This window comes from Debaryomyces hansenii (assembly GCF_000006445.2).
Source record: "Debaryomyces hansenii CBS767 chromosome A complete sequence".
NCBI classification, from domain to species: domain Eukaryota; kingdom Fungi; phylum Ascomycota; class Pichiomycetes; order Serinales; family Debaryomycetaceae; genus Debaryomyces; species Debaryomyces hansenii.
In genome coordinates, this window is record NC_006046.2 from 1,431,185 (window position 1) to 1,455,984 (window position 24,800).

The 24,800-nt window shown below is 36.4% G+C and overlaps 14 protein-coding genes and 1 non-coding gene across 15 annotated transcripts; 6 read left to right on the top strand and 9 right to left on the bottom strand. All coding sequences in view use genetic code 12, as the record gives it.

Moving 5' to 3' along the window:
* Positions 1-418: 418 nt before the first annotated feature.
* DEHA2D17226g (DEHA2D17226p) lies at positions 419-1,012 on the bottom strand (the record flags this gene model as incomplete). Its single annotated transcript, XM_459233.1, has 1 exon — positions 419-1,012. The coding sequence occupies one exon, from the start codon at positions 1,010-1,012 to the stop codon at positions 419-421; it is 594 nt and encodes a 197-aa protein (XP_459233.2).
* A 415-nt stretch (positions 1,013-1,427) lies between these two features.
* Positions 1,428-3,548, bottom strand: DEHA2D17248g (DEHA2D17248p; the record flags this gene model as incomplete). Its single annotated transcript, XM_459235.1, has 1 exon — positions 1,428-3,548. The coding sequence occupies one exon, from the start codon at positions 3,546-3,548 to the stop codon at positions 1,428-1,430; it is 2,121 nt and encodes a 706-aa protein (XP_459235.2).
* A 1,561-nt stretch (positions 3,549-5,109) lies between these two features.
* On the bottom strand, positions 5,110-5,265 carry DEHA2D17270g (DEHA2D17270p; the record flags this gene model as incomplete). Its single annotated transcript, XM_459237.1, has 1 exon — positions 5,110-5,265. The coding sequence occupies one exon, from the start codon at positions 5,263-5,265 to the stop codon at positions 5,110-5,112; it is 156 nt and encodes a 51-aa protein (XP_459237.1).
* Positions 5,266-5,456: 191 nt separating this feature from the next.
* Positions 5,457-6,701, top strand: DEHA2D17292g (DEHA2D17292p; the record flags this gene model as incomplete). The annotated part of the gene is made up of 1 exon (XM_459238.1): positions 5,457-6,701. The coding sequence occupies one exon, from the start codon at positions 5,457-5,459 to the stop codon at positions 6,699-6,701; it is 1,245 nt and encodes a 414-aa protein (XP_459238.1).
* Positions 6,702-6,857: 156 nt separating this feature from the next.
* DEHA2D17314g (DEHA2D17314p) lies at positions 6,858-10,787 on the top strand (the record flags this gene model as incomplete). Its single annotated transcript, XM_002770284.1, has 1 exon — positions 6,858-10,787. The coding sequence occupies one exon, from the start codon at positions 6,858-6,860 to the stop codon at positions 10,785-10,787; it is 3,930 nt and encodes a 1,309-aa protein (XP_002770330.1).
* A 28-nt stretch (positions 10,788-10,815) lies between these two features.
* On the bottom strand, positions 10,816-11,730 carry DEHA2D17336g (DEHA2D17336p; the record flags this gene model as incomplete). The annotated part of the gene is made up of 1 exon (XM_459240.2): positions 10,816-11,730. The coding sequence occupies one exon, from the start codon at positions 11,728-11,730 to the stop codon at positions 10,816-10,818; it is 915 nt and encodes a 304-aa protein (XP_459240.2).
* A 484-nt stretch (positions 11,731-12,214) lies between these two features.
* Positions 12,215-14,743, top strand: DEHA2D17358g (DEHA2D17358p; the record flags this gene model as incomplete). The annotated part of the gene is made up of 1 exon (XM_002770285.1): positions 12,215-14,743. The coding sequence occupies one exon, from the start codon at positions 12,215-12,217 to the stop codon at positions 14,741-14,743; it is 2,529 nt and encodes an 842-aa protein (XP_002770331.1).
* Positions 14,744-14,867: 124 nt separating this feature from the next.
* DEHA2D17380g (DEHA2D17380p) lies at positions 14,868-15,881 on the top strand (the record flags this gene model as incomplete). The annotated part of the gene is made up of 1 exon (XM_459243.1): positions 14,868-15,881. The coding sequence occupies one exon, from the start codon at positions 14,868-14,870 to the stop codon at positions 15,879-15,881; it is 1,014 nt and encodes a 337-aa protein (XP_459243.2).
* Positions 15,882-16,083: 202 nt separating this feature from the next.
* On the bottom strand, positions 16,084-16,692 carry DEHA2D17402g (DEHA2D17402p; the record flags this gene model as incomplete). The annotated part of the gene is made up of 1 exon (XM_459244.1): positions 16,084-16,692. The coding sequence occupies one exon, from the start codon at positions 16,690-16,692 to the stop codon at positions 16,084-16,086; it is 609 nt and encodes a 202-aa protein (XP_459244.1).
* Positions 16,693-16,836: 144 nt separating this feature from the next.
* DEHA2D17424r lies at positions 16,837-16,908 on the bottom strand. Its single transcript has one exon. It is a non-coding gene; the product is annotated as a tRNA-Glu (tRNA).
* Positions 16,909-17,024: 116 nt separating this feature from the next.
* On the bottom strand, positions 17,025-18,167 carry DEHA2D17446g (DEHA2D17446p; the record flags this gene model as incomplete). Its single annotated transcript, XM_459245.1, has 1 exon — positions 17,025-18,167. One exon carries the CDS (start codon positions 18,165-18,167, stop codon positions 17,025-17,027), a length of 1,143 nt encoding a protein of 380 aa, XP_459245.1.
* Positions 18,168-19,062: 895 nt separating this feature from the next.
* Positions 19,063-19,995, bottom strand: DEHA2D17468g (DEHA2D17468p; the record flags this gene model as incomplete). The annotated part of the gene is made up of 1 exon (XM_002770286.1): positions 19,063-19,995. One exon carries the CDS (start codon positions 19,993-19,995, stop codon positions 19,063-19,065), a length of 933 nt encoding a protein of 310 aa, XP_002770332.1.
* A 291-nt stretch (positions 19,996-20,286) lies between these two features.
* DEHA2D17490g (DEHA2D17490p) lies at positions 20,287-21,606 on the top strand (the record flags this gene model as incomplete). Its single annotated transcript, XM_459247.1, has 1 exon — positions 20,287-21,606. The coding sequence occupies one exon, from the start codon at positions 20,287-20,289 to the stop codon at positions 21,604-21,606; it is 1,320 nt and encodes a 439-aa protein (XP_459247.2).
* Positions 21,607-22,422: 816 nt separating this feature from the next.
* DEHA2D17512g (60S ribosomal protein L12) lies at positions 22,423-22,926 on the top strand (the record flags this gene model as incomplete). Its single annotated transcript, XM_459248.1, has 1 exon — positions 22,423-22,926. The coding sequence occupies one exon, from the start codon at positions 22,423-22,425 to the stop codon at positions 22,924-22,926; it is 504 nt and encodes a 167-aa protein (XP_459248.1).
* Positions 22,927-23,643: 717 nt separating this feature from the next.
* Positions 23,644-24,426, bottom strand: DEHA2D17534g (DEHA2D17534p; the record flags this gene model as incomplete). Its single annotated transcript, XM_459249.1, has 1 exon — positions 23,644-24,426. One exon carries the CDS (start codon positions 24,424-24,426, stop codon positions 23,644-23,646), a length of 783 nt encoding a protein of 260 aa, XP_459249.2.
* Positions 24,427-24,800: the final 374 nt, after the last annotated feature.

The window sequence follows — 24,800 nt, forward strand, 5'->3', positions numbered from 1 at the left end:
GCTTAATGTAGATTACTCAATTTTAATAGGAATTTCAGAAGGAATGTACTCAAAGATATTCGGACTACTAGAGGTGATGCACTGAATTAATCATCTAGCCTTATATTGTATTGCATTAATGGGTTCTTATTGATGAGTAGAAGTTCCCAGTAAGGATCGACTTTTAAAATCTCTAAGAATAGAGCACGAGAACAAAATAAGCTATCCGAAGAATAGAATATCCGAAGAATAGACCCTTTGGTTTAGTAAATTTGTGGAGGGAAGTCATTACCATAGGTATAAGTGTAGCGCGAACAAAGATAGCCGGAAGCAAATGTTTCAGGTTTTCAAACCGGGGAGACGTGGAGTAGGTTGGCATCACCCGCACTTCGAAACACGGGTAACAAGTCGAGCAAACGTCAATTGGAATGCTGTAACATTATAGGGTTAGGATCTTTTCACTTGTCCCTTCCATCGTGGAAAGTACAGGACCTAGTTCCACGTCATGTGTGAGTTCTGTAGGTCGTTCTTGCAAATATAAGGCCCCAATTTTGAAACTAGTGGGTGCGATTAAGCCGTGAATACCTCGAGTACGTAGACAGGGAATAATTGTGAATACCACAAGTAACACCAACGATAAACAGAAAATCAACCAGGTAATTACCCCGAATGCTATCACCGGACTTTCCAAATTGCACCACGTATCGCTCATGTAGTACGCTTTCGAACAGGATCTACTTTTGAACGCTGCAACCATTGCTGCGAAATACACTAGCCATAAGACCACGTATATAGTTTCGGTTATAAAGAATACGCAAGGGGGGACTCGTTTCAAGCATGCGGGCACTAGAACCACTACCAAATATATTATTGTAAGCAGGAAAACAATTAGAAGATATACCCACCAATTACCATAGGTGGTTGCATCTAAGAGCATGCCAGAGATCGCCATATCGAGACCAAAATTGATAACTGCGCATATGGTCTGGAGTGCTCTAAGCAAGATGCTGACTAAACTAGATATAGGCATCATGTTATCGAATAGTAATCCATCAACGAAGAGGTCCTTCTATATTTATAGGAGAAACAGATTAAAAATAACTTTACGTAATCTATATGGGTGCGTTACCACGAGCGTAGTATTAATACGAAACTATATGAGCAGCCATGATTAGTGACGTGCCAAGATGACAAGCTATTAATTAAGTTTGAAGCTCTTGGTATATTGAGCGAGGTTTTAAGTGGCTCAAATATATTAAAGCATGAAATCAACATTGGGCAGTCAACATTGGGCAGGGGCAAAAGGTCATTTGTTTCTATGAAGTCTACAAGAAAGGCACATGAAGAAATTAAACAATAAATAACAATTTTCATTAATTAGAAAATCTATGTAATAGCGAGATCATAATGCACGGCTTATTCCTTCCAGCAATAAATTTTGAAGCTGATTATTTGGATAAGATCTTAGCAGTTTCAGTAGACTTTTCGAATCTTTCTCTTTCTTCCTTGGAAGGTCTGTTCAACATGGCTTCCAAGGCACCAGAGTATGGAGCCTTTGTCTTAGAAGGTGGATTGTTGGCCTTAACAACACCGAAGTAGTTTTCGTAGATGTTACCATCGTAAGAACCAATAGCAGAATTAATCATCATGTCAGATTGTTGGAAAGAATCAGTCAATGCGATAACATTAGGTCTAATTTCCTTACATAATTCTGGGATGTGTTTAGAATTCAATTCACCGTTTAATTTTGGTGGGAAAACACCTTGGGCTAAGAAATCACCAGCAAACTTTTCTAAGACGATGGTAGCAGAATATAATTTAGCGACAGATTCCAAGTATGGAACTAATTGCTTAGATTCAAATGAATCCATTCTGTCTAAGAATTCGCTCAACATGAAGTGGTGGGCGTTCAACTTAGAAAGAGTGACCATTTCAGCACCAACTGTGTCGAAATCACCCTTGTTTTCCTTCAAGGTTTGGGATGCTTGGTAAGCAACTCTAATGATGGCAACTTCAATAGCAAGTAAAACCTTCTTAAGATCCTTCAAGTCATCAACAGACCTCAAAACTGGTTCTTCATTCAAGTATTGCTCGGTGTTGTTCAAGAAATCTGCAGAACCCTTGACCTTCTTACCGTCAAGAACACCGAGAATATGCTTGATAATTTGCTTACCAACAGACATGGCTAAAACATTGTTATCACCTTCCCAAGTACACATAACGACCCAGTCATTGTAGGCCTTACCGAAACCAGAGTATGCAGAGTAACCATGACCACCACATGCTTGTCTACATTGATCGATAACTTCAGCAGCCAACCAGGTACAAGTAGACTTTAAGGAACCAGAGTCAACGAATAACGATTTCATACTGTCAATAGACTTCATGATAGCGCCCATGTCATCGGCTTCAACAGCCTTGTCTAAATTCTCAAGAGTACTTTCAATGGTGGTTTCAATTTTAACAGCACTAGCTGAAATAATATAAGATAAAGCTAAGTATGGTAACAAACGACGTTGGTGTAATGGGTAATCAAGCAATTGACATTCTAAAGCATTTTTGTCGTCTGAAGCAGAACCAGCCTTGAATTGTCTTCTACCAATAGCGTATCTTAAAGCAACGGTGGAAAACCTAGCAGAAACTCTGAAGGAGTCAAGAACCATCATGACTCTACCACCCAATAAAGCAGAATATGATAATTGTTCTAATGGAGGTAATTGAACATCACCTTCGCTGGAAACCTTACAGAATTTCTGTAACATGAAGTATCTTGGGATTCTGACATTGGAGAATTGAATCCAACCGTTATCAATTCCATCTCTACCCATCTTGGCACCAATATCACCAACGGTGACACCTGGCATTGTGTCGTGGTTGGAGTCTCTTAATGGGACAACAAAAGTCTTGACACCGTAATCTTGACCACCAACAATTAATCTGGCGTAGACAGAACAGTGCGTAGCAGAGTGTGCTGCACCACCAATCCACCATTTAGTAGCACCAATGTGTGGGGTGTTGATGATGAATTCGTCGTTTTCATCGTCGAAAGTAGCAGTGGTTTCTAAACCAGCAACATTAGAACCGTGAGCTAATTCAGTCATACCGAAACAACCGTAAATACCTCTCATGTATACAGCTGACTTATCCATAGCCCAGTACTTCACCTGTTCGGCTGTACCGTTACCCTTGAGGCAGGAAACAAATAAACCCAAGTTAATACCAAGTCTGGTGGATAATTGTGGGTCGAAAACTCCCATAAGCGACATTCTCTTGTTGAAGTCATCGAAACTTTCGTTTTCTATGTATCTGGTTAAACGGTCAATTCTTAAAGCCGTCAACTCACGTTGTTGGTCCTTGGTCAAATCATAATATTGAAAGTTGGCAGATAATATAGGATCTCTTTCCATTTGTTGCATCATTTGCTTGAATTTTTCAGCTCTTTCCTCACCCCCTTCTAAGAAATAGTGCATTTCCTTGGGGTCAAATTTGGATGCTGCTCTTTCAGCCTGGATCAGAGCTGCTGGGTTTGGTGGTACACCTGAATTCACTGTATTAGTAGCACTAACCATTTTGTTTTATAGATGAGTAGTTGATAATTAATAGTAAAATTTACAATTAAAATATATACCCTAGAGAACAAAAAGATACCTTTAAAAATTTGAAGTAACTTTTAGTTTATTTTATATAATTCCTTGCCGTATGATCTCCACAAACCATTTATCCAGGCAATCACTCAGGGTGTAATAGCCCATAATACTGTCGCACTATTTCGGCACATGTTACCGAGGTTATTTGTTATAGGGTGAACCGAGGCTAAAGTGCTCGGTACTAAAGAATTGGACACATTTTTCACTCCGGTTTTCGACACTCATTGAAGTCAGGCCATATAGTATCATGTTCAGATGCTGGTACCAAGCTAGTGCTCCATATGTCTTTAAAGTGAGGATGATACCTTGCAAAACAAGAATTATCGTACGATAGAAATTGGTGGAAACATCCGTATCGCCCATATAGGCCGTTGCAAAGGGTAAGGTGCAGGATAAACTTTCATATGTTAATTCCGTTGGAATTCTGTGGGGTATTACCTCGGGCTTTCCTAGGGTGTAGACTTTGGGGTGATTATGTACAGCACTGGGAACTATTGCTAGTGGACCTTTTATATGTATGAAGTACACGCGAGAATATTCCTACAGGTTTTGAATGCATGGTGTCGAAAATGGGAAGCGGATGGAACTAGTTACTAGGAAAGACAAAATTCCGAATTTGATAAGAAGAAGTATAGCGAGAAAATGGGTTATGTGAAGAGCTTATTTGTGTTGGTATCGCTTTTCGATGCAATGGGTACACTGGAGATGTCTCAGACTAACACAGTTTTATAGCACTATCTATAGGACTAATTATCACAAAAAAGAAGCCGAGCAACCAATGTGTTAGTAGTTCAAGCTACTTGTATCTCGTCCATTAAACGACCACTACTATTAGGAACGGCCATACAACGTTGCAAAAGTGAAAAAATGCAACATCACGTGACTTCTAACCAGTAGGCTTTTTGATACTTGAGTTAAGAGATAATGGATTTGAAAGATAAATAGGGATTAGTAACAAATCAGAGTAGTTGAGACGGAAGAAGACGTTATTGAACTGTTCTTGATGCGGTGTAGTATGTTTCTGTGGGTCAGAATGACATTCCAGGACCTTTTGTACTAAAGGCGGATGAGCTGAATTCATATCTTCCTATTGATCACTAGCACGTAGCCAGCTAAATACATCCCGTGGATAATGCCTACTACCCGTAATCATAGGATCATTGCAGCAGTAATAGAACATGAGTCCATGACACATTCGATAAAGATGCAAGTAATTTCCCAAATTTTCTATACCAGCCAATTCTCCACAACGATCAATCCACCAACAGTCAATACATATATTGTACCACTGTATCACAAGTCACCCTATACACAGACAACCTTTACATATTATTTATACATTTATTGTGTATTCTTTATACACCAAGTTTTATGTACAGTTAGATATTATACCATTTCAAGAAGCTTCTTAGTTTATACCACTATACTATCCTATCCGAGTATATACCCTCTAATTTATCGTGTTTTTTTTTGTTTGATTAACTTATAATTGTGGGACTAACATTTCCATCAATGGAGATTGGATAAAGAAGACACCGGCGGCGAACAAAGTTGCATTAAGAGCAATAGTGAAAGCTGGAGTTTTCTTGATTTGTTCGAGCTTAGATTCAGGCTTTGGAGTTGGAATACGACCAGACATTTTATATATTATTAACTTAGATTAAAAGTACCGGAATCAAGATACTAACAATTAGTAGATGAGAAAAGTTTTAAAGTTGTCGAAACCTCAAAAAAAGGATCACGTGAATATGGTTTGCTCTCAGGGAATTTTTTTTTTAACTGATTGTATACACCAGAATCAACTACATATGGAAACAAATATATAGGAAAATGGCATCTGTTGAAGTTGATTTAGGAGTAACTCCAGAAAATACTTACTCTATTCGTGGTAAGCAGTTGAAGTTTGATTCCAAAAAGGATATTGAACCTTATTTAGAAGAAATAAATTCTAAGTCAGAGATTTTGAAACTTGATTTCTCTGGTAACACTATTGGTATTGAAGCGTCTGAGGCGTTAGCAGCATCTATTTTGAAGCATAAGGACAGCTTAGTAGAAGTTGATTTTTCGGATTTATACACAGGTAGATTAAATACTGAGATTCCTCAATCATTACAGCATTTATTACCAGCATTTTTGGAATGTTCTTATTTGAAATTAATTAATTTGAGTGATAATGCGTTTGGTTTGCAGACCATTGATCCGATAGAAAAGTATTTGGCGAAAGCGGTATCTGTTCAACACTTGATTTTGTCCAATAACGGTATGGGACCTTTTGCGGGTGCAAGAATCGGTAAATCGCTTTACAAGTTATCACAAGCAAAGAAAAGCCAAGGTAAGAGTTCATTGAGAACATTTATTTGTGGTAGAAACAGATTGGAAAATGGTTCTACTAACTATTTGTCAATTGGGTTGAGAAACCACGAGGATTTACAAATTGTAAAATTGTACCAAAACGGTATCAGACCAAGTGGGATTATGAATTTGATTAAGAATGGTTTATCTCAAAACAGGAAATTGCAAATCATTGATTTACAAGATAACACGTTGACTACTAAGGCTTCTGTTGTATTAGCAAATGCTTTATCTAACTGGAATGATTTACAAGAATTAAACCTTAATGACTGTTTATTGAAACCTCATGGTTCTTTAAAGTTATGTCAGGCTTTGGAAGAAGGTATGATCAGAGAAAAATTCACAACATTGAAATTACAATATAATGAATTAGAGGCTTCAAGTTTAGATCATTTATTGGCAGCCGTCGAGAAGAAATTGCCAAAGTTAAAGTCATTAGAATTAAATGGTAATAGATTCGAGGAAGACGCAGCATTTATCGAAAAGGTTAATGAAATTTTCGAAAACAGAGGTATGGGTGAACTTGATGAACTAGATGACTTAGAGGAAATCGATAGTGAAGAAGAGGAAGAAGAAGAGGAAGAGGAAGAAGAAGGTGAAGAAGAAGAAGAAGATTTAGATGAATTAGAAAAAGAATTGGAAGGTGTCCATATAATGGAAGACTCGAAGGAAGACTCGATTGATGATATTACTGGTGGATTGGCTAAAACCCATATCAAGTAAATTAATTCTATAGTTAGTAGTTAGTATTGTTAATAGATGTATTATTAAACATTAATGGCATGCTGATGACGTGCATTTAAAAAGTATTGTAGGAGCGCTCGATTCATAAAATTTATTTTACAACAATCTCTGTAACTAGAAAGTACATATCTTTAAATGTCCAGCTTGTTTAAACTCTCTATACAAGGAATTCGGTCTTTTGACTCAGAAAGACACGAAACGATTCAATTTGGGTTTCCATTAACTTTAATCTGTGGGCAAAATGGGTGTGGAAAGACAACAATTATTGAATGTTTAAAATATGCAACTACTGGTGATTTGCCTCCGAATTCTAAAGGTGGAGCATTTGTTAATGATCCTTCAATAGCATCTCGAAGTTCTGTAACTGCCCAAGTGAAATTGGCGTTTTTGAATGCAAATGGTAAATCCATGATTACTACTAGGACTATGCAGTTAACCAAAAAGAAGACCAGATCAGGTGTTTCATCAAACACTTTTAAGACGTTGGATGGTCAGTTAGCAGTAATGGACAAGGGAACGAAAACAACTATTAGCACGAAGAATGCCGAATTAGATACATCAATCCCAATTTACTTAGGTGCTTCTAGAGCAATATTGGATTATGTTATATTTTGTCATCAGGATGATAGCTTATGGCCATTAAGTGAAGCTTCAGTTTTAAAAAAGAGATTTGACGATATATTTGAGGCTCTGAAGTTCACAAAGGTCCTAGATAATTTAAAGACGATAAAGAAAGACATGACTACGGATATTAAATTAATAGAGCAAAGCGTCCATCATTTGAAAATAGATAAGAGCAGAGCAAAGAAAATCAATGAAAAAGTAAACGATTTGAACCAAAAGGTAGACACCTATACAGAAGAGATTGCAACCATAACTATGGATATTGAGGAGAAGGAAAAAGAAGCCGAAGCGTTATTCTTATCAAACCAACAATTTCATGAAACGCTATCCAAAATTGAACATTTAAACTTTATTCAAAAATCGTATAAGGAGCAAATAGATAGGCTAAATAAATCAATCTATAAATTGCCAGATCTGGATGAGGAATTAAGGGAACAATTGAATAACTATGAAAATATAACTAACGAAAAGGCCTCACAGATAAAGAGGTTAAATGATGAAAATGTAAAATTACATGAAAACTTGAAAGACAAAAGAAATGAATTTAACCAAATCATACGATTAGAGGGCTCATTGAAGTCGAAGGAAGAATTTTATAAGGAAAACGTAATTAATTTATCAAATCTTGTTCTCAAATCGCAAGACTATTTTGATTTATCATATACAGATGTTGACCTAAAAGATGATGATAAGATTGAAGAATTTAAAGAAACCATAGAAAAAAAGTTACAAGATTTAAAATCGGATTATAATACTTTAGTTAATAAGCATTCCGAAGATGAATCACTTCTCGAAAGCGCTGTTCAAGAAGTAACTAATTCTATAGCGAGAGAAAAACAACACCAAGACTATTGTAACGATGATATTGAGCGAGGAAGGAAAAAAATAAATGAATTTAAGAAAAAGATGGACCATTTGCAATATAACGAAGGTGATTTGGAAATAGAAAGGTCTGAGTTAGAAAGTCTACTTTCAAGATATGAAGAAAAAAAGAGCCAGAGTGATTCCAGCAGATATGAGTCTAAAGTGGATTCATATAATGGTGATCTCTTGACCCTAGAACATGAATTAGAAGAACTTAATAAAAAGATTTCTGCAAGTAACAAGCAATCAGACGTACATGCGAAGTTATCTTTATTGAATGAAGCAATCATGCATAAATCTAAAGCATTATTAAAGATTATTTCCAGCAACGAGAAATTGTTCTCAGAGAGAACAACTTTACCACTTAAGGCTGAAACATGTGAAGAGATACTTACCAAATATATATCATCAAATTCGGATGAGGTCGAGAAAGAACAGGTTGTTGTAAGCACTAAGAGCAAAAAGTTTGATTCATTAAACGCGTTATTGGACTCAAACAGTGAAACTATGAAAAGTTATGAAGAAAGAATTGGAAAATACAAAGAACGCATACTCAAGGAGATCACAGAAGATGAAATTGATCAATACGAGCAAATATTAGAGGATTTAGAAGAAGATTTCCGTGATACCCTGGAAGCATTAAATACATTTGAAGTAAGTCGACAATTTAAAATCAAAGCAATAGAAATAGCCAAGAAAGATGAACATTGTACATTATGCTTAAGGTCATTTGACTCTCCTGGATTAAAGAATTTTGTTAGTTTGTTGCAAGATGATGTGAAAAAGATGAATGTTGAAGAGTTAACTAAGAATGTTGAGATAGCAAAAAAAGAATTAGAATCAACTAAAGCGATAAATTCTGACGTACTTCAATATAGGAAGCTCTCTCTGGAAGTTACAGATCTTAAGTCGCATATAGATAAGACCAAGCTGGATACTTTAAACGCAAAGGAAGATTTCGAAACTGGACTTAATCGCTTAGGAAATTTAAAATCTAACATGGACGCTTTAAACTCTTTAAAGAATCCTATTTACGATATTGTAAGAATTAAAAATGATATCAACGATAGTAATAGACAAATAGAGGCGTTGAAAGATGAGTTAAGCGAGTATGGAGTGTCGAAGACTCCACTCGACGAATTACAACAGCTTCAACAATCTAAGAACATGGAGATTAAGGATTTGAGAATACAAATAAACGAAATTAATGAATTAAAATTCACGAAACAGAAAGAGCTCGCAAGATTAGAAAATAATATCAAAGATAAACAGTTGGCAATAAGTAATATGGAAAGATCGTTCGTTGACCTCAAAAATCTTAGAGAATCTATTGATGAAAATGAGAAACATATTAACGAGTTGAATAAAAAACTGACTGACATCAAGAATGTTTTGGATGAATTTCATGATAAACAAAATGTTCATCAAGAAGAATTAAGGAAAACTAAGGATAGTAATAAGAAAATACGAGAAAAAGAAGTCAGCAACGTAGATAAAATTGAAAAGATTGTTTCAAACTTTTTGAGTCTCTACAATGCTACTAAATCATTTTTGAAAATTGAATTACCAAAATTGAAGGAAGTAGAAACAAAAATTAGAGAGACCGAAAGTGTGACAAAAGGAGTTGAAATTGAAATACTGGAATCGGAATCCCACATAAAACGCCTTGAAAAGTCCATTAATGAATCATCAAATTTTAAAAGTAATATTCGTGATAACTTGGAGTATAGAAATGTTCAAAAAGAATTGGAGGGTATTGATAACCAAGTTCATAGCCTTGATATTTCAAATGCTCAGGCCAAGAAAGATGAATATCAAGAGACGTCAAAGAATTTGAGAAATATATTAACAAAACTAAATGCAGATTATGCTGGAAAAGTGGGCGAGGTAAGACAGATGAAAGATCAAATATCATCGCTCCAAAATGAGCTAAGTAACGAATACAAGAATATCGATAGAACATACCATGAAGAATGGATTAAGTTACAAACAAATATGTTAGTATCAAATGATATACAGACTTATTCGAAGGCGTTAGATAATGCAATAATGAAATATCATAGTATGAAAATGGAAGATATAAATAGAATATTAGGCGAGTTATGGAGACAAACATATAAAGGTACCGATGTTGATACAATCTCAATAAAAAGTGATGTCAATGTTCAAGCGAAAGGTAATAGATCTTATAATTATCGCGTGGTAATGTATAAACAGGATTCTGAATTGGATATGAGAGGTAGATGTTCTGCAGGTCAAAAAGTTCTTACAAGTATTCTCATAAGATTAGCGTTGGCGGAATGTTTTGGAGCAAATTGTGGTATCATTGCTTTAGATGAGCCAACAACGAATTTAGACCTGGAAAATACTGAATCATTGGCTCAGGCTCTAAATAAAATAATTGAATTCAGAAAAAACCAGAAAAACTTTCAATTAATTGTCATCACACATGATGAAAAGTTCTTGAGTCATATCAATGGGGATAATTTCACAGATCATTTCTATAGGGTTCAAAGAGATGAACACCAGAAGTCAATAATCAGAAGCTTACCTATAAGTCTTATTCAAGAAGATTAAATGAAATTTACATTAGTATATATAATAATTATATACTGCTTTTTATTGAACCCAGTCTGAACACACCCGTTTTAATCTGTGGCGGGCTATTTTGAGGAGTTCTACCTTTATTAACAGAAAATGTAGTTGCTTTTGATAGATCCGTTTTCCACTGGTCTAAGAACTTATCTTTTTCAACCCAAGTATTTTCTAGCCATTTCTCTATTTTGCTCCTCTTTGTTGGAACTCTCAGTAACCTCTTGGATTTAACATGTATATGTATCGTTATTGGATTATCTGAAGAGAATATTTCTAATAGATTTGGCGATACTAAATTTACACCCTTGTCCTGGGGGGTTTCCGATGAACTTACTGCATTACTTTCGTCTTTAGATGCTTTATTTGTAGGTGTTTTTGATTCTATACTTTTCGACTCATATAAAACCGATACATCATAAAGCTGATTAAATTTAGAATGCTCTTTGCTGTTTAAAGTTGAAATCACATTATAAAATGCTGAGAACCTGGGATATAATATATTTTGCAACGTCGGTAAGTAAAACTTTTCGCCCTGAGCTTTTTGTAAGGAAGAATCCTCTTCAGTCCAAATATTTACTTCAGGGAACAATACGATCCATTCTGGAACTTTGCTTTTCAGGATCTTTCCAAATACGATTTTGCTCAAAGAACTCTCTAATTCCCAATTTTCATCACATTTTGCTAGGTTAATTAGCACTCTTATTGATGGAATACGCCATAGTTTGAACCAAGTAAAAAAGTTGATTCTGGGAAGAGTGAGGTTTTTGAAAGATTTTTCGTTTTCTTCATTATTCAGCATATCATTTGTGTACCTAGCCAAGTAGGCCATGGCTATGAAATCAACTAGAGATTTGTGATTACTTATAATAATTGCAGAATCCGTATTAATATCGTCTCCTGTTACAACAAAGTTCACTCCATTCATATTCTAAAATTGTCAGTCAGTATTTTCCCATACCCTAGTTATTAAATATACATACCAAAAAATAAATACATAACTCCCAGAACATAGAGGCAGATATTCTTTTGATGTTATTTATGCTTTCTGGAAGCAAATAATGTAGACCCAAACAAGCTGTTGAAATGAGCTTGTATAAGAATGCAGCTGCAAAGAGAATAAGCAATATAAGACTGCCTCTCATTCTAGAGATAATTGAAGTAGTGCCATGTTCTGAATCAGATGCTATGCCAATGTGGTTTATCAACTCCATTATCTCTCAATGTTATAATGCTGTTTTAATTACTTCACTATAAGTATAGACTATTAGTATATGGTCTTCTTGATAACCACAAACAGTTGCAACGTGCGGCTCCTAGAATTTTTTTTTTTTTAAGTTCATCTAAGATGAGGCAGAAATTTATATACTGGTAAATTAATTTGTTAAAGTCAAGTAGCACGTTATAATAGGATGTCTCGTTTGATTGTAAAGGGCCTTCCTAAGTATTTCACCGAGCAGAAGCTCAGGGAGCATTTTTCTAAAAAAGGGGATGTTACTGATGTTAAACTCATGAAGAAAAGAAATGGTGAATCAAGAAGATTTGCATTTATAGGTTATAAATCATTTGAAGATGCAGAAAAGTCGGCCAGATTTTTCGATAAGTCATTTATAGATACAGCTAGGATTGATGTTGAGTTAGCCAAAACTTTCTCCGATCCTTCAGTTCCTTTGTCATTCAAAGAAAAAAGAAGATTAAACGATGAAAAGCTTAGGGAACAAGAAGCAAGGTTGGTAGAAGAGCAAGAGAGGAAAAATAAAAAGCAGAGAACAAACAAATCAACTATTGATGAAGAAATCGAAAACAACCCTAAATTAAGAGAATTCATGGAAGTGATGAAGCCGTCTCATCAAGTGAAGTCATGGGCTAACTTTGATGTGGCTGATGGGACAGGGGCTCCTTCTACCCAAGCATTGGCTGATGAACTAGCCAGACAAGACGGAAACGAATTGTCTACGGAAAGTAATAAACCTAATGTTTTACAGGCTCCTGAGGGGGAAAGTGATGATGAATATGAAGACTTTAAACCAACAGATGCAAACAAAGGAGAAGTAGAGGAGGAAGAAGAAGAAGAAAAAATGATAAGTTTAAGCGACTTACCAGAAGAGGAGAACAAGTTGGCTAATGATGAAAATGTTACTGATCTTGATTGGTTAAAATTGAGAAGAAGGCGTATGAAGGATAATGAACCAGCTGAAGATCCACAAGCCCGTGAAGCGGTTTCCAAAGATGAGATAATCCCTGCAGAAGTTGAAAGATTACCTGAAAGATACTTGGAAGAACCTCAGCAATCACCAGAAGAAATAACTATTGCAAAAATTTCCGAAACTGGTCGTTTATTTGTTAGAAATATTTTATACACTTCTACAGAACAAGAATTCCGTGAACTATTTGAAACATACGGACCGCTTGAGGAAGTACATGTTGCCATTGATACTCGTACCGGTAAATCCAAAGGATTTGTTTATATTCAATTCTTTAAGAGTGAAAATGCTGTATCGGCATATCATGCTTTGGATAAACAAATTTTTCAAGGTCGTTTATTGCATATTTTACCTGCTGAGAAGAAGAAGGATCATAGGCTAGATGAGTTTGACTTGAAAAATCTTCCATTGAAGAAACAACGTGAATTGAAAAGAAAAGACCATGCATCAAAAACACAATTTAGTTGGAATTCATTATACATGAATAGTGACGCTGTATTAGATTCGGTTGCTGCAAAGATGGGTGTTTCAAAATCACAATTGATTGATGCTCAAAGTTCTAATTCTGCGGTAAAGCAAGCTTTAGCAGAAGCACATGTCATTGGGGATGTCAGAAAGTATTTTGAGAATAAAGGTGTCGATTTAACTACATTTGATAAAAAGGAAAGAGACGATAAAGTCATTTTGGTCAAGAATTTCCCTTATGGTACAACTATTGAAGAAATTGGGGAATTATTTTCTGAATATGGCCAATTAAAAAGAATGTTGATGCCTCCAGCTGGGACAATTGCGATTGTTGAGTTCCGTGATGCGCCAAGTGCAAGAGCAGCATTCCAAAAATTAGCATATAGAAGGTTTGGGAAGAGTATTATATATTTGGAAAAGGGTCCAAAAGATTTGTTTACTCGTGAACCTTCGTCGGATGAAAATAATGAAATCTCTGAAAAGCCTGATGAAAAGGCTGTTGAGGTTAAGGTAACAGCCAATGATATAATGGGTGAGTCTAAGGTCGAAGAAGATGAAGACACAATTGACGGTCCTACGGTTTCTATATTTGTCAAGAACTTGAATTTTGCTACTACTTCCCAAAGATTGACAGAGGCTTTTCAAGCTCTTCCAGGGTTTATTGTTGCCAAAGTCAAGGTCAAACCAGATCCAAAGAAATCAGGAAGTACCCTCAGTATGGGATTTGGTTTTGTTGAGTTTAGAACTAAAGAACAAGCAAATGTGGCTATTTCCACCATGAATGATTATGTTTTGGATGGACACAAATTACAATTGAAGTTGTCTCATAGACAAAGTGGATCTACATCTACTTCCTCTAAAAGTGAAAAGTCTAACAAATCTAATAAAATCATTATCAAGAATTTACCTTTCGAAGCTACAAGAAAGGATGTGTTGGAATTATTCGGTGCTTTTGGCCAATTGAAGTCCGTTAGAGTACCTAAGAAGTTTGACAAATCAGCTAGAGGGTTTGCTTTTGTTGAGTTCTCATTATTAAAGGAAGCCGAAAATGCAATGAACCAATTAGAAGGTGTCCATTTGCTTGGTAGAAGATTAGTTATGCAATATGCGGAACAAGATGCTGGAGACGCTGAAGCCGAAATAGACAGAATGACAAAGAAGGTAAAGAAACAAGTAGCAACTCAACAGTTAGCATCTGCAAGATTAGCCGGTAAGGGTAAGAATATTGATTTGGAAGAAGAATCAGGCGATGAGTTTGATATTGCAAATTAGTAGAGTTATATCATGTAAAATATATGTACATAGATTTTGTATAATTTCACTCGCGAAACTGAGAATTATTTTTGAATATCATAATTTAACCTACTGGGCATCAATTTTTCTGATACCAAGAACCATGTTTAAACTTCCTATACATAAACCGTTTAAGCTATCAAGAAATTCATTCTTCAGCAACAGTAACCTTGTATCTTTGACGCTTGGTAAATACAGACAATCATTGTTAGTTTCGAAGAATACGCCACTGGACTTGCTCAAGAAATCAAAGTATCTCAGTTCAAATACAGAAATATTACGGTCATCTTTGGGACCAAACATATTTGGAGGATTTAAGTTTGTTCAGCAATCTCGAAATTTTAGGACGAGTGACACTTGGTCTAGATATAACAAATATTACGGTAGAAGTCATTGGAACAAACTTAAAAAGCCAGCTTTATTTACTGCTCTCTTTTGCATAACTACCACGCTTGTTATCCCCTACATTTTCAATAACACTCCATTAGCTTATGTTAAGACGGTTCCAAATGCGTTCGTTTATTCACTCATAGCCGTGAATGGTGCAGTATTCTTAATGTGGAGAGTTCCGCAATTTTCCAGATTTCTTACAAGATATGGGTTACTTGTTAAGGACAATATGTATTCCAGTTGGTCTATGGTTGGAGCCGCATTCTCTCACCAAAACTTAGGACATCTCTTCGTTAATATGTTTGTCTTGCAGTCGTTTGGTACAACATTGTGTGCTGCAATCGGAGTGACAAATTTTGCAATTATGTATCTTAATTCAGCTGTTTTATCCTCATTTATTTCTATACTAATTCCTACTATATTGAGATCTTCATTGACAGTTGGTTCGTTGGGTGCATCGGGTGCAATATTTAGTGTATTTGGTGCTTTTTCTTACATATTCCCTAAGGCACCACTAGCATTATTCTTTATACCAGTACCAGGTGGGGCATGGATATTATTCTTGGGTTCATTGGCATACAACATTGCTGGTAGTGCTTTGAGATGGGGTAAATATGATTATGCAGCACACATAGGTGGGTCTATAGCAGGTATTGCTTATGGGTGGTGGTATAATAAACAAAGACAGGAAAAAATAAATAGAAGAAGACGGGCCTATGCTTTTTGAGATTACCTGAACAAGACTAGGCTATATCAATTACAAGTGAACTATTTGAAATGTACATAGATGAAACATAAATATATATATTAATATAATGAAATTTCTGCTCAATTTATTCTCTAAACTAAATGCTTATTAAAAATTTGATTAAATATACAGGGAAATTGAACTATAAATGCTAACTAATGGATTTAACTCGACGATAACATCAAGCGAACGAAACACTCTTCTTACCTTTATTACTGGCAGCCTTAGACTCTTCATTCTTCTGTGATTTAGCACTTTTCCTTCTGTTCGCTCTTGCAAGTGATGCCTTACTTTTAACCTCGTTCTTCTTTCCTTCCAATTTATTCTCCTTCTGTTCTTCCTTTCTTTCAAGCTCCTGCTTTTTTAATTCTCTAATTTCATCTAGTCTTCTGGATTTCTCTAATTTACTTTCATTGGCTTGGTCATATTTATCATTGATAGACTTGACTAATCTGTTCAACGTTAATGCATCATTATCTTCCACAAATTTTTTACCTTTCTTCCCTTTCTTAGCTTTCACTCCAGGTGTGATCGCCTTATTTAAAGCTGGGATATCTAATTGATCTTCCCTATATTCTTTACCACTACGTGCTCCATATAATCTTATTTTTGCTTGTTGTTTCTTGACAGCTGCCTTAGATGGTGCCTTCACAATTGATTTTGGTGTCAACTTAGGTTGAGACATCAATAAATTTCTTGCAGCTGAGTCGGAACCGACTTCAGATTCCACTGTACGGGTTTTATTTTGAACCTTGCTCCTTTTAGCAGTTTTCGACTGTCTTGGTGCCATTGCTGATATGTAGTATTGCTAAATATTATAATCTGATCATCAGTACTAAATAAATATCTACTGAAAAAAAAATGAGATGTGATTATGTGAGCCGCATCTTCGTTTTGCACGTTATCGAGAATTCAATATAATTACAAAAAAATATTCCGATACCGGGAGTCGAACCCGGGTTTGCTCGGTGAAAGCGAACCGTGCTAGCCGTTACACTATATCGGATATTTGTTGAAAGTTATTTCTTTGGAACTTTTATGAGATTGTCATAGGTATAGTTTGCTTACACAGATGGGGACGTTGAAGCACATAATATATAATATTAAAATATAGCACTATATCTAGATAGAGTCTTTAGGAATATGTCTATTTTCATCCGGCTTATTCAATTCTTTTACATCTGCAATAGGCCTTTCTGCTTGTGGTGTAATCCGGAACGCATGTCTAGTGTGGTTCGAATCTGAATCCCAATCAATAATAGCTGTATGAGAAACTCTTCTATTATCCCAAACCACTACACTATTTGGTTCCCAGTTCACTCTTGCCTGAAGGTCGTGAGAATTGCCAATGTGGTTGTATAGGAAATTTAATAAGGCATCACTTTCCTCTTGTTTGAATTCTACGATCTTCCTCGAAAATCCGGGATTGACATAGAGAATCTTGTCACCTGTGACAGGGTGCACTCTAACAAGAGGGTGGATGTTTCTGACAGGATCACGTCTTTCTGCCCCACCTTCCTTACGGGAGAATTTTGCTTGTTCCTCCGAAGAATGTAACACATGTAAACCTTCAATTAATTCTTTAAGTCTAGGTGACAATCTGTTATAGGCCTCAACATTATCAGCAAAAAGAGTATCGCCACCAGATTCAGGGCCTTCAATAACAGAGAAAAATGTTGTTCCAGGTGGCTGTAATTCATAACTGACATCGGAGTGCCATTGAACTAGGTTAGTTCTATTGGCAAATGTCAATGCTTCATTATAATCATTCCTCCTATAAACGACATGGATTTCTGAATGCCCTTTAGGAGATCCAGTAGTAGGGTGAATGTGTAATGGACCAAAATACTTACCGTAATCTGAGACAAATTGAGGGCCCTTAGCACCAAAATCTTGATCCCTGAAGATTACAAGACCCCTCTTAGCAACAAGAAGAGCTAATTCATCCTTTCCACGATCGTCTAATTGTGATAATTGGATACCAGTAATTTCAGTTCCCAATTTAGGGGTTACGTTTTTTAATTCATGTTTCGAGTCCGTGGGAAATAAGTTTTGAAGTTTTGGGTCTGCCCTCGAACCTGGATCAGTATGTTCAAAGAACTCCAAAGGTTTGTAGAACTCATTCAAATCCCAGGTAGGCAAAAATTCCGGGTACTTAGAATTCTCATGTTGGTTTTTAGGAACAGTTAAAATACCATCCTCTGAGAGCTCTCCTCTCTTTTTTTCGAAAGTAGTACCAGGATTAGTGTATCTAACAGGGGCCATTTTTATATGATTCGTATTAATGTTTCTGAAATATATATGGTAGACATATAACTGGCAATATAGGACCTTAAATATTGCAGCAATTTGTTTTGACTGAGAAAAAACGCTGCAACTTGCATTATTGAGAGCCACCACAGTTTCTATATCTGCCGATGGTTTCAATACTTAGATTAGTAATATAAATACCCCCCAGTGCTAGGCCTATTATCTTCTTTATGTGTGTATTCCATTCAACCACACAACGGATATATCAATTATGGTTTGACCTTCCGTCTTCACACCATAATTGCGAGATATTTCTCTTCACCATCATATGAAGTAAGCCTCACACACAGTCAATATTATGGACCAATATATAACAATCGGAAATAAGTCACCTGCATTCTTATAGGTCAATTTATTCTTACGTGTTAAATCACTTGTATTTAGTGTCTTCTTATAGGTCAAAGATATGCGTTGGAATAGAAAGCCTGGATTTTGAATTCAGGCCTGTGAAAGTACGTAGACACATATATAAAATGTTTCTAAAATGAGATACCAGTCATCTATAAACTAATCGAATCTTAATTTCAAATATTTGTTACATGCTACAAAATAAATCGTAATTGATCCTGTTTTTGACGTTATGGACTCAGTCTAAGCTTGAATTTTGTTCTTAAAGTTAATAGTGAACATTGAAAATAATGCATACAATTCCCTATAAATTCCATATAGTATAAACAAGTTTAGTCAAGTATTTGATCTCAACACTTAGATCCCAACTTTCAAATCTAGAATATACACTTTTCTTATATAAAGTATAATCATCACTTCTACTACACTATTTTATCTAAAACATGATGTTAGTTGGCTGAGTTGATATTTTCAAGATAAAAAATTTAGAATATGGTACCCCCTAAATAGAAAGAATAAATTTGCAAACTATTTCGAGGAAATCTTCAACGGTTCCGTCATCAGATATAGGTCCAACATTATGGTTCGCACCTTTCAAAACCTTGCTCAAAGGACTCCAATACTTCGTGTCAGTGGCATTTTTCCACTTTTCTACCAAAAGTTCTCTATCAACAAATTCCGGAACACACTCATCTTTGGACCCATATAACACCAACAATGGCCTATCAACAATACCAAAAGTCTGTTTGAAGTCATCTGAGTTGAGATCGGACGAAAAATAATCGTCGTCTCCTCTAATGCTCATTAAAGAACAGAATCGATACGCCGTGACAGGGGTTTTGAAAATGTCGAACTCATGGGGCAATATATGTTGACCTTTTCCGGTCAAAATAAACTCTTTTTTAACTTTTTCAAGTAACGGTTCCAACTTCTTCATCCCTCCCATATGGTCTGCCACTGCCTCTCTATCCGAAACCGGTGCTTGCAAAATGACACCATCCAACAAAATGTCCTCAGGAGCATCTGCTTTTTTGCACAATTTGGTCAAATATTGCATTGAATCTTGACATCCTGTCAGGTGTCCCATGAGCACAATCTTCTTCCGATTTCCACCCTTTTCCGATCTGAGATACTTTACGAGAAGACTGAGCTCTTTCGCATCTGCTTCTAGCGACCCTGTGCCCCATCCCAGATAAGACGACGATATTAACGCTTGTACAAGAACCCATTGACCGTGCTGAGAACTAATCGACTCAATTGACTTAGCCAATCTTGGCAAATACGGAACAGTCAATAATCCGTCACTTAGACCACCGATGAATAAAACCACGTTTGGAGCTGCTTCACTTCCCGAATTCCCATCAAATTCAAATGCAGTCAATCTGGGTAAGTACTCATGTACCTTACCTACTTGAGGAGATAATAACGATGACATTGCTGTATATAATAATCGTAAGATAAACACGCAGATTCCTTAATCTGTTTCCGAATTTCGCTAGGTCTAAGGTCTAAGATCCTTTACATAACCCTTGCATAAATTTGGTTTAAAATTACAATGTAAAACAATACCATAATCTGGAAAAATTTGAAAGATCACTCATATGACTGAAACAAACTGAGTTCGTAAACATTATATCAAACATAAGAAATATTTAAAGGTGTCAGACGCATAAAAGCAGTATTAATAAACACTAAAAATTGAATTATACCGAGTGAATTGTCAGCCATGGCGTCACCAAATACAAATGATTCGTTCTTACAATGGGATCCAGCCCAAGTTTGTAACTATATTAATTCCCTTAACTTGGGGGATCAGACAAGTCTTGGGGATTGCTTCCTTGATAATAATATAGAGGGTTCGTTGCTTCCGTTTATAACAACCGAGCATCTCAAGGAAATAGGTGTTACGAAGTTGGGTACAAGGTTGCAGATAAAGAAAGCTACATCGGAGCTTATTGCCAACCATTACCACAAGCATCCTCCCACATCACTTAATGATCCAGAATACCGGTTTAATAACCTCAATATCAATAATAACTGTATTGGGCTCGAGTCGTTGACATTGGCGACTGTGTTGATGAAAGATATGTTGGTCAAGTTGAATGAAACGTACCAGCAGAACAGATCATCGATGCCATCACCATTGTCACCAGGTACACAATTTGATATGAAGAAATTGAACGAGAATTTCAATAAGTTGAAGACTGATATGATTCCAATAATCCGACTTGTGAAAGAATCGAAGCCACTTCCCACTCCTACGCTAGACCCTGGATCAGCGCCTATAGAGTCACCAAGCACATCGTCGTTTACTGAGCAACAGAAGGACTCCGGACAAGGCCCGGCTGTGGGTCAGCAATCACTGCAACCGACAATAGTACGGAGTGATAGTGTAAACACTACAGTTACCAAGAGAAATTCGGACCTGACAAGTCCCAATCATCCCAATTTTAATAGATTTTCTTCTGGCTCCTTGTTGTCGATGGGAACCGGAAAAGTGGTACAGCATTCTGTGGCTAAACCTATTATGCAAGAGCGTAACCAGCCCGATTTCACATTACTGAGGGCCAATTCTTCACTTGGTAACAGAAGCAAGCCAAAACTAGTGGAAAGCAGGTCCGCAGGATCGGTCAATTCAGGAACCACTACAAAACCTCCACCTTTGAAGCAACATCCTTCGTCGCTGGGATCAGTACACACCACATCAACAGCTAACGCATCGGCCGCTCCCAGTAACGAACCCTTGAAACAATTGCGGGCTTCTTCAGAAGACTCGTGTCTTAAGATTCTTCAGCAAGCAATGAAACGTCACCATATTCCGCGCGATGACTGGCTGAAGTACGTTCTAGTTATCTGCTATGGTGACAAAGAGAGAATACTCAAATTGGCAGAAAAACCGGTAATCATATTCAAAGAACTCCAAGAACTAGGAAAACACCCGGCAATCATGCTTAGACAGCTAGCTGCGACTGTGACGGACGACAACGACAGCGAATTGTACGAAGACTCCCGTATCGGTGACGATGTCCCTGGTGGCACGTTGTGATTGCATCGAGCATAAGGCAGCTCCTACGAATGCATTAATGCCTAATGTAGAAAACTATGATAGAAGTACGGAATCTATGGATTCATGTACCATATTACAGTACTGGACAAAGCGTATATAAATTTATGCAAATAACGATTAACATGCACAATATTTCTAAATGTAGTCTTGTAAGTTGATCTATCCATGATCTTGCATCGGGTACACTCCTCAAATACCATATAATGGTTACAGGAATACACTAATACAACAAATCTCTCTAGCTTGGACGATTGCAGCTACACAGTTAATGCTAGTGGTCCAATGCGAATCTAGTGTTGCAGACCAAAACGAACATCCTTACATCATACAGAATATACATGCGCCGCGAATCTTGACCTTATCACTGGAATAATGTCATGGGTACCAAATACTACCCTGAAATGCGTTTTACTTCCTATAATACATATTTTTGTAATATCATGTATCATATACAAGTAATTCCAAGCTATATCTGAGAAATTCTCTCTTCAAAGTCCAATATTAGACGAAAAGGAATAAATTCAGGGTTCCACCCCTAATCGTTCTCGCTAGCGATGCAAATTGTCGCGACATAAGCGCAATTCAGCGACAAAAGCTACCTGTAGACGGAAATTTATTGCTGGAGCCTAGCGCAGTTTTGTGTTATGTGACTGCTTTTTCTCATCGACACTGTAGACAGAACGAACAGCGAGCAGCGGAAGAAAAAAATTTCAGACTCACTTAGTGAAATTTAATTTATTTAATAACTCTATAATACCGTTTAGGCTTTTATATCTATAGTATAACCAGTTCAATATGCCTCCAAAATTCGATCCAAGTGAAGTTAAATTCATTTACTTAAGAGCCGTCGGTGGTGAAGTTGGTGCTTCTTCTGCATTAGCCCCAAAGATTGGTCCTTTAGGTTTATCCCCAAAGAAGGTCGGTGAAGATATCGCCAAGGCCACCAAGGACTTCAAAGGTATTAAGGTTACCGTTCAATTGAGAATCCAAAACAGACAAGCTGCTGCTTCTGTTGTTCCATCTGCTTCATCTTTAGTCATCACTGCCTTGAAAGAAGCCCCAAGAGACAGAAAGAAGGAAAAGAACGTCAAGCACTCCGGTAACATTCCATTAGAAGAAATCTACGAAATTGCCAGACAAATGAGAGAAAAGTCTTTCGGTAAGACCTTAGCTTCAGTTACTAAAGAAATTTTAGGTACTGCTCAATCAGTTGGTTGTCGTGTTGAAGGTAAAAACCCACATGACATTATTGAAGCCATCAACGATGGTGAAATTGATGGTATGTCTAGTATGGCTTGAGTCCCAGGCGCTGTGTATCTGGTATACATTTGCTAGGGGCTCGAGTACCAATTTTCCACATGAGAATTTTTTTCAGTTCAATTTACTAACGCATCTATAGTTCCAGAAAACTAAGTTATGTACAAAAGTGTTTTAATAGGGTTTAATTGATATTATCGTTCAAGTTCATCTGAGCTTAATTTTCGAAGACTTTTGTAATATCTCTATGAGGATGTGAGAATGATTTCAGACAAGAAAAGAATAACCATCATTATGACAATTCAATCTCTGTAACGCATGTTTGCCAACACTCTGGTGCCTAATCTTTATTTCGAGCTATATGCTGCTTAATAATGCTATATTGGGTTCCTATTTTGGTGCAAACTAGAAAAATTTAAGCTGACTACTCACCATTGTACTCTACCAATATGGGTACAATCGGTCCATTTCTTTAGCTTTCATTTTATTAGCCATTGCCTCGACGGATTAACAAAATAAACAGAGTCACTCTGAAATCATTGTCATCTCTCTTTAATTGTAGTTATTTTATAGGCCTTGTAGAGATGGTGAGATACTGAAACGAACGCTTACTTTTTAAATACTATAAGTCATAATTGTGGTATATATCATATAAATCACTGATTTATCAACGGATGGATTTAAAAAAAGTGGTTTGAATAGCACATCTCATTCGTACTGACTCGAACCAGTTTATCGAATTTTACTCAGTGACATTTCTTATCTACCTAGCGACCTCTCAGTTGCCTCAAAATCCGCTTGTGCCAAAAGCATCTGCTTTCGTGCTCCCTGTGCCTTGGATTCAGACATATGTATTCTTATCTCCAATGCTATTTCTTGCAAGTAGTCATCGTGGCTCTCTGCTCTGTCAAATACGTCAAAGTAGTGATGAGAGTCGTCAAACATAGCCAACCATGGGTACAACCAGAGTTGCCATTTGTGAAATAACAGCTGAAGATGGAAAAGATATACCGATATTGAGGGCTCATTGACGTAGATGTTTTCCCACGCATTGAGAATGTCATCTGGTCTAGATAAATTGTCAACCTCGAATGCTTCAAGATATTTTTCGCATTTCTTGATTAAATTCAGCAAGATATTGCTCCTTCCTTTTATTAACGGTTTATAAGTTTTTGAAGCGGAAAACCATGTACTGGCTGCGACAACACTAAGAACAAAATTAAGCAACCGCAAATATCCAACTGTCTCACCCGTAGTTTCATCTTTTTCCCACAATTTGTTCATAAGCATCATATTATGCTGATAGATATGAGACATGCAATCACAAGCTCTACGGGCCCGTTTCTTTGTCAATACGGGTGTTGGATTTTCCCTGCGAACAGCATCAAAAACATCTGTAAATGTCTTTCCCTCCACATCCTTTAACCTTTGTTTTGTATTATTGATGATTATCCTCAATGCCAGCGTATCAGGAACACAGTAGTGATAATAGGATCTATCCCGTCTAAATATCGCTTCACGACCATTAGTCATCAGATACATCTTTTTGAATATAAATTTTCTGTTCTGAATTTCATAGATCGATATCAAGTGATTAAATACTGTTTCTTCTGCTAGCAGAAAACCAGAGACTATGTTTCAACTTTGATTATCAAGTAAGAATAAGTATATCGAAACGGTACAAAGCCTAATATGTGTCACATCGTCACATATTATGCGCTAATAAGGCAATTCCAACTCACACAACCCTCAAAAAATAGTTAACCAAATTGTAGCAGAGACCAAGCCAAAGCTTCTTTTGGGACATGATCATACATCTTGCTACTTAATATAGCGCGATAGGGAACTTAACATCACACACTTAATTTCAGGCGATTAATCAATTAGTCTTCAATATCTCTATTCGATACCTTTGA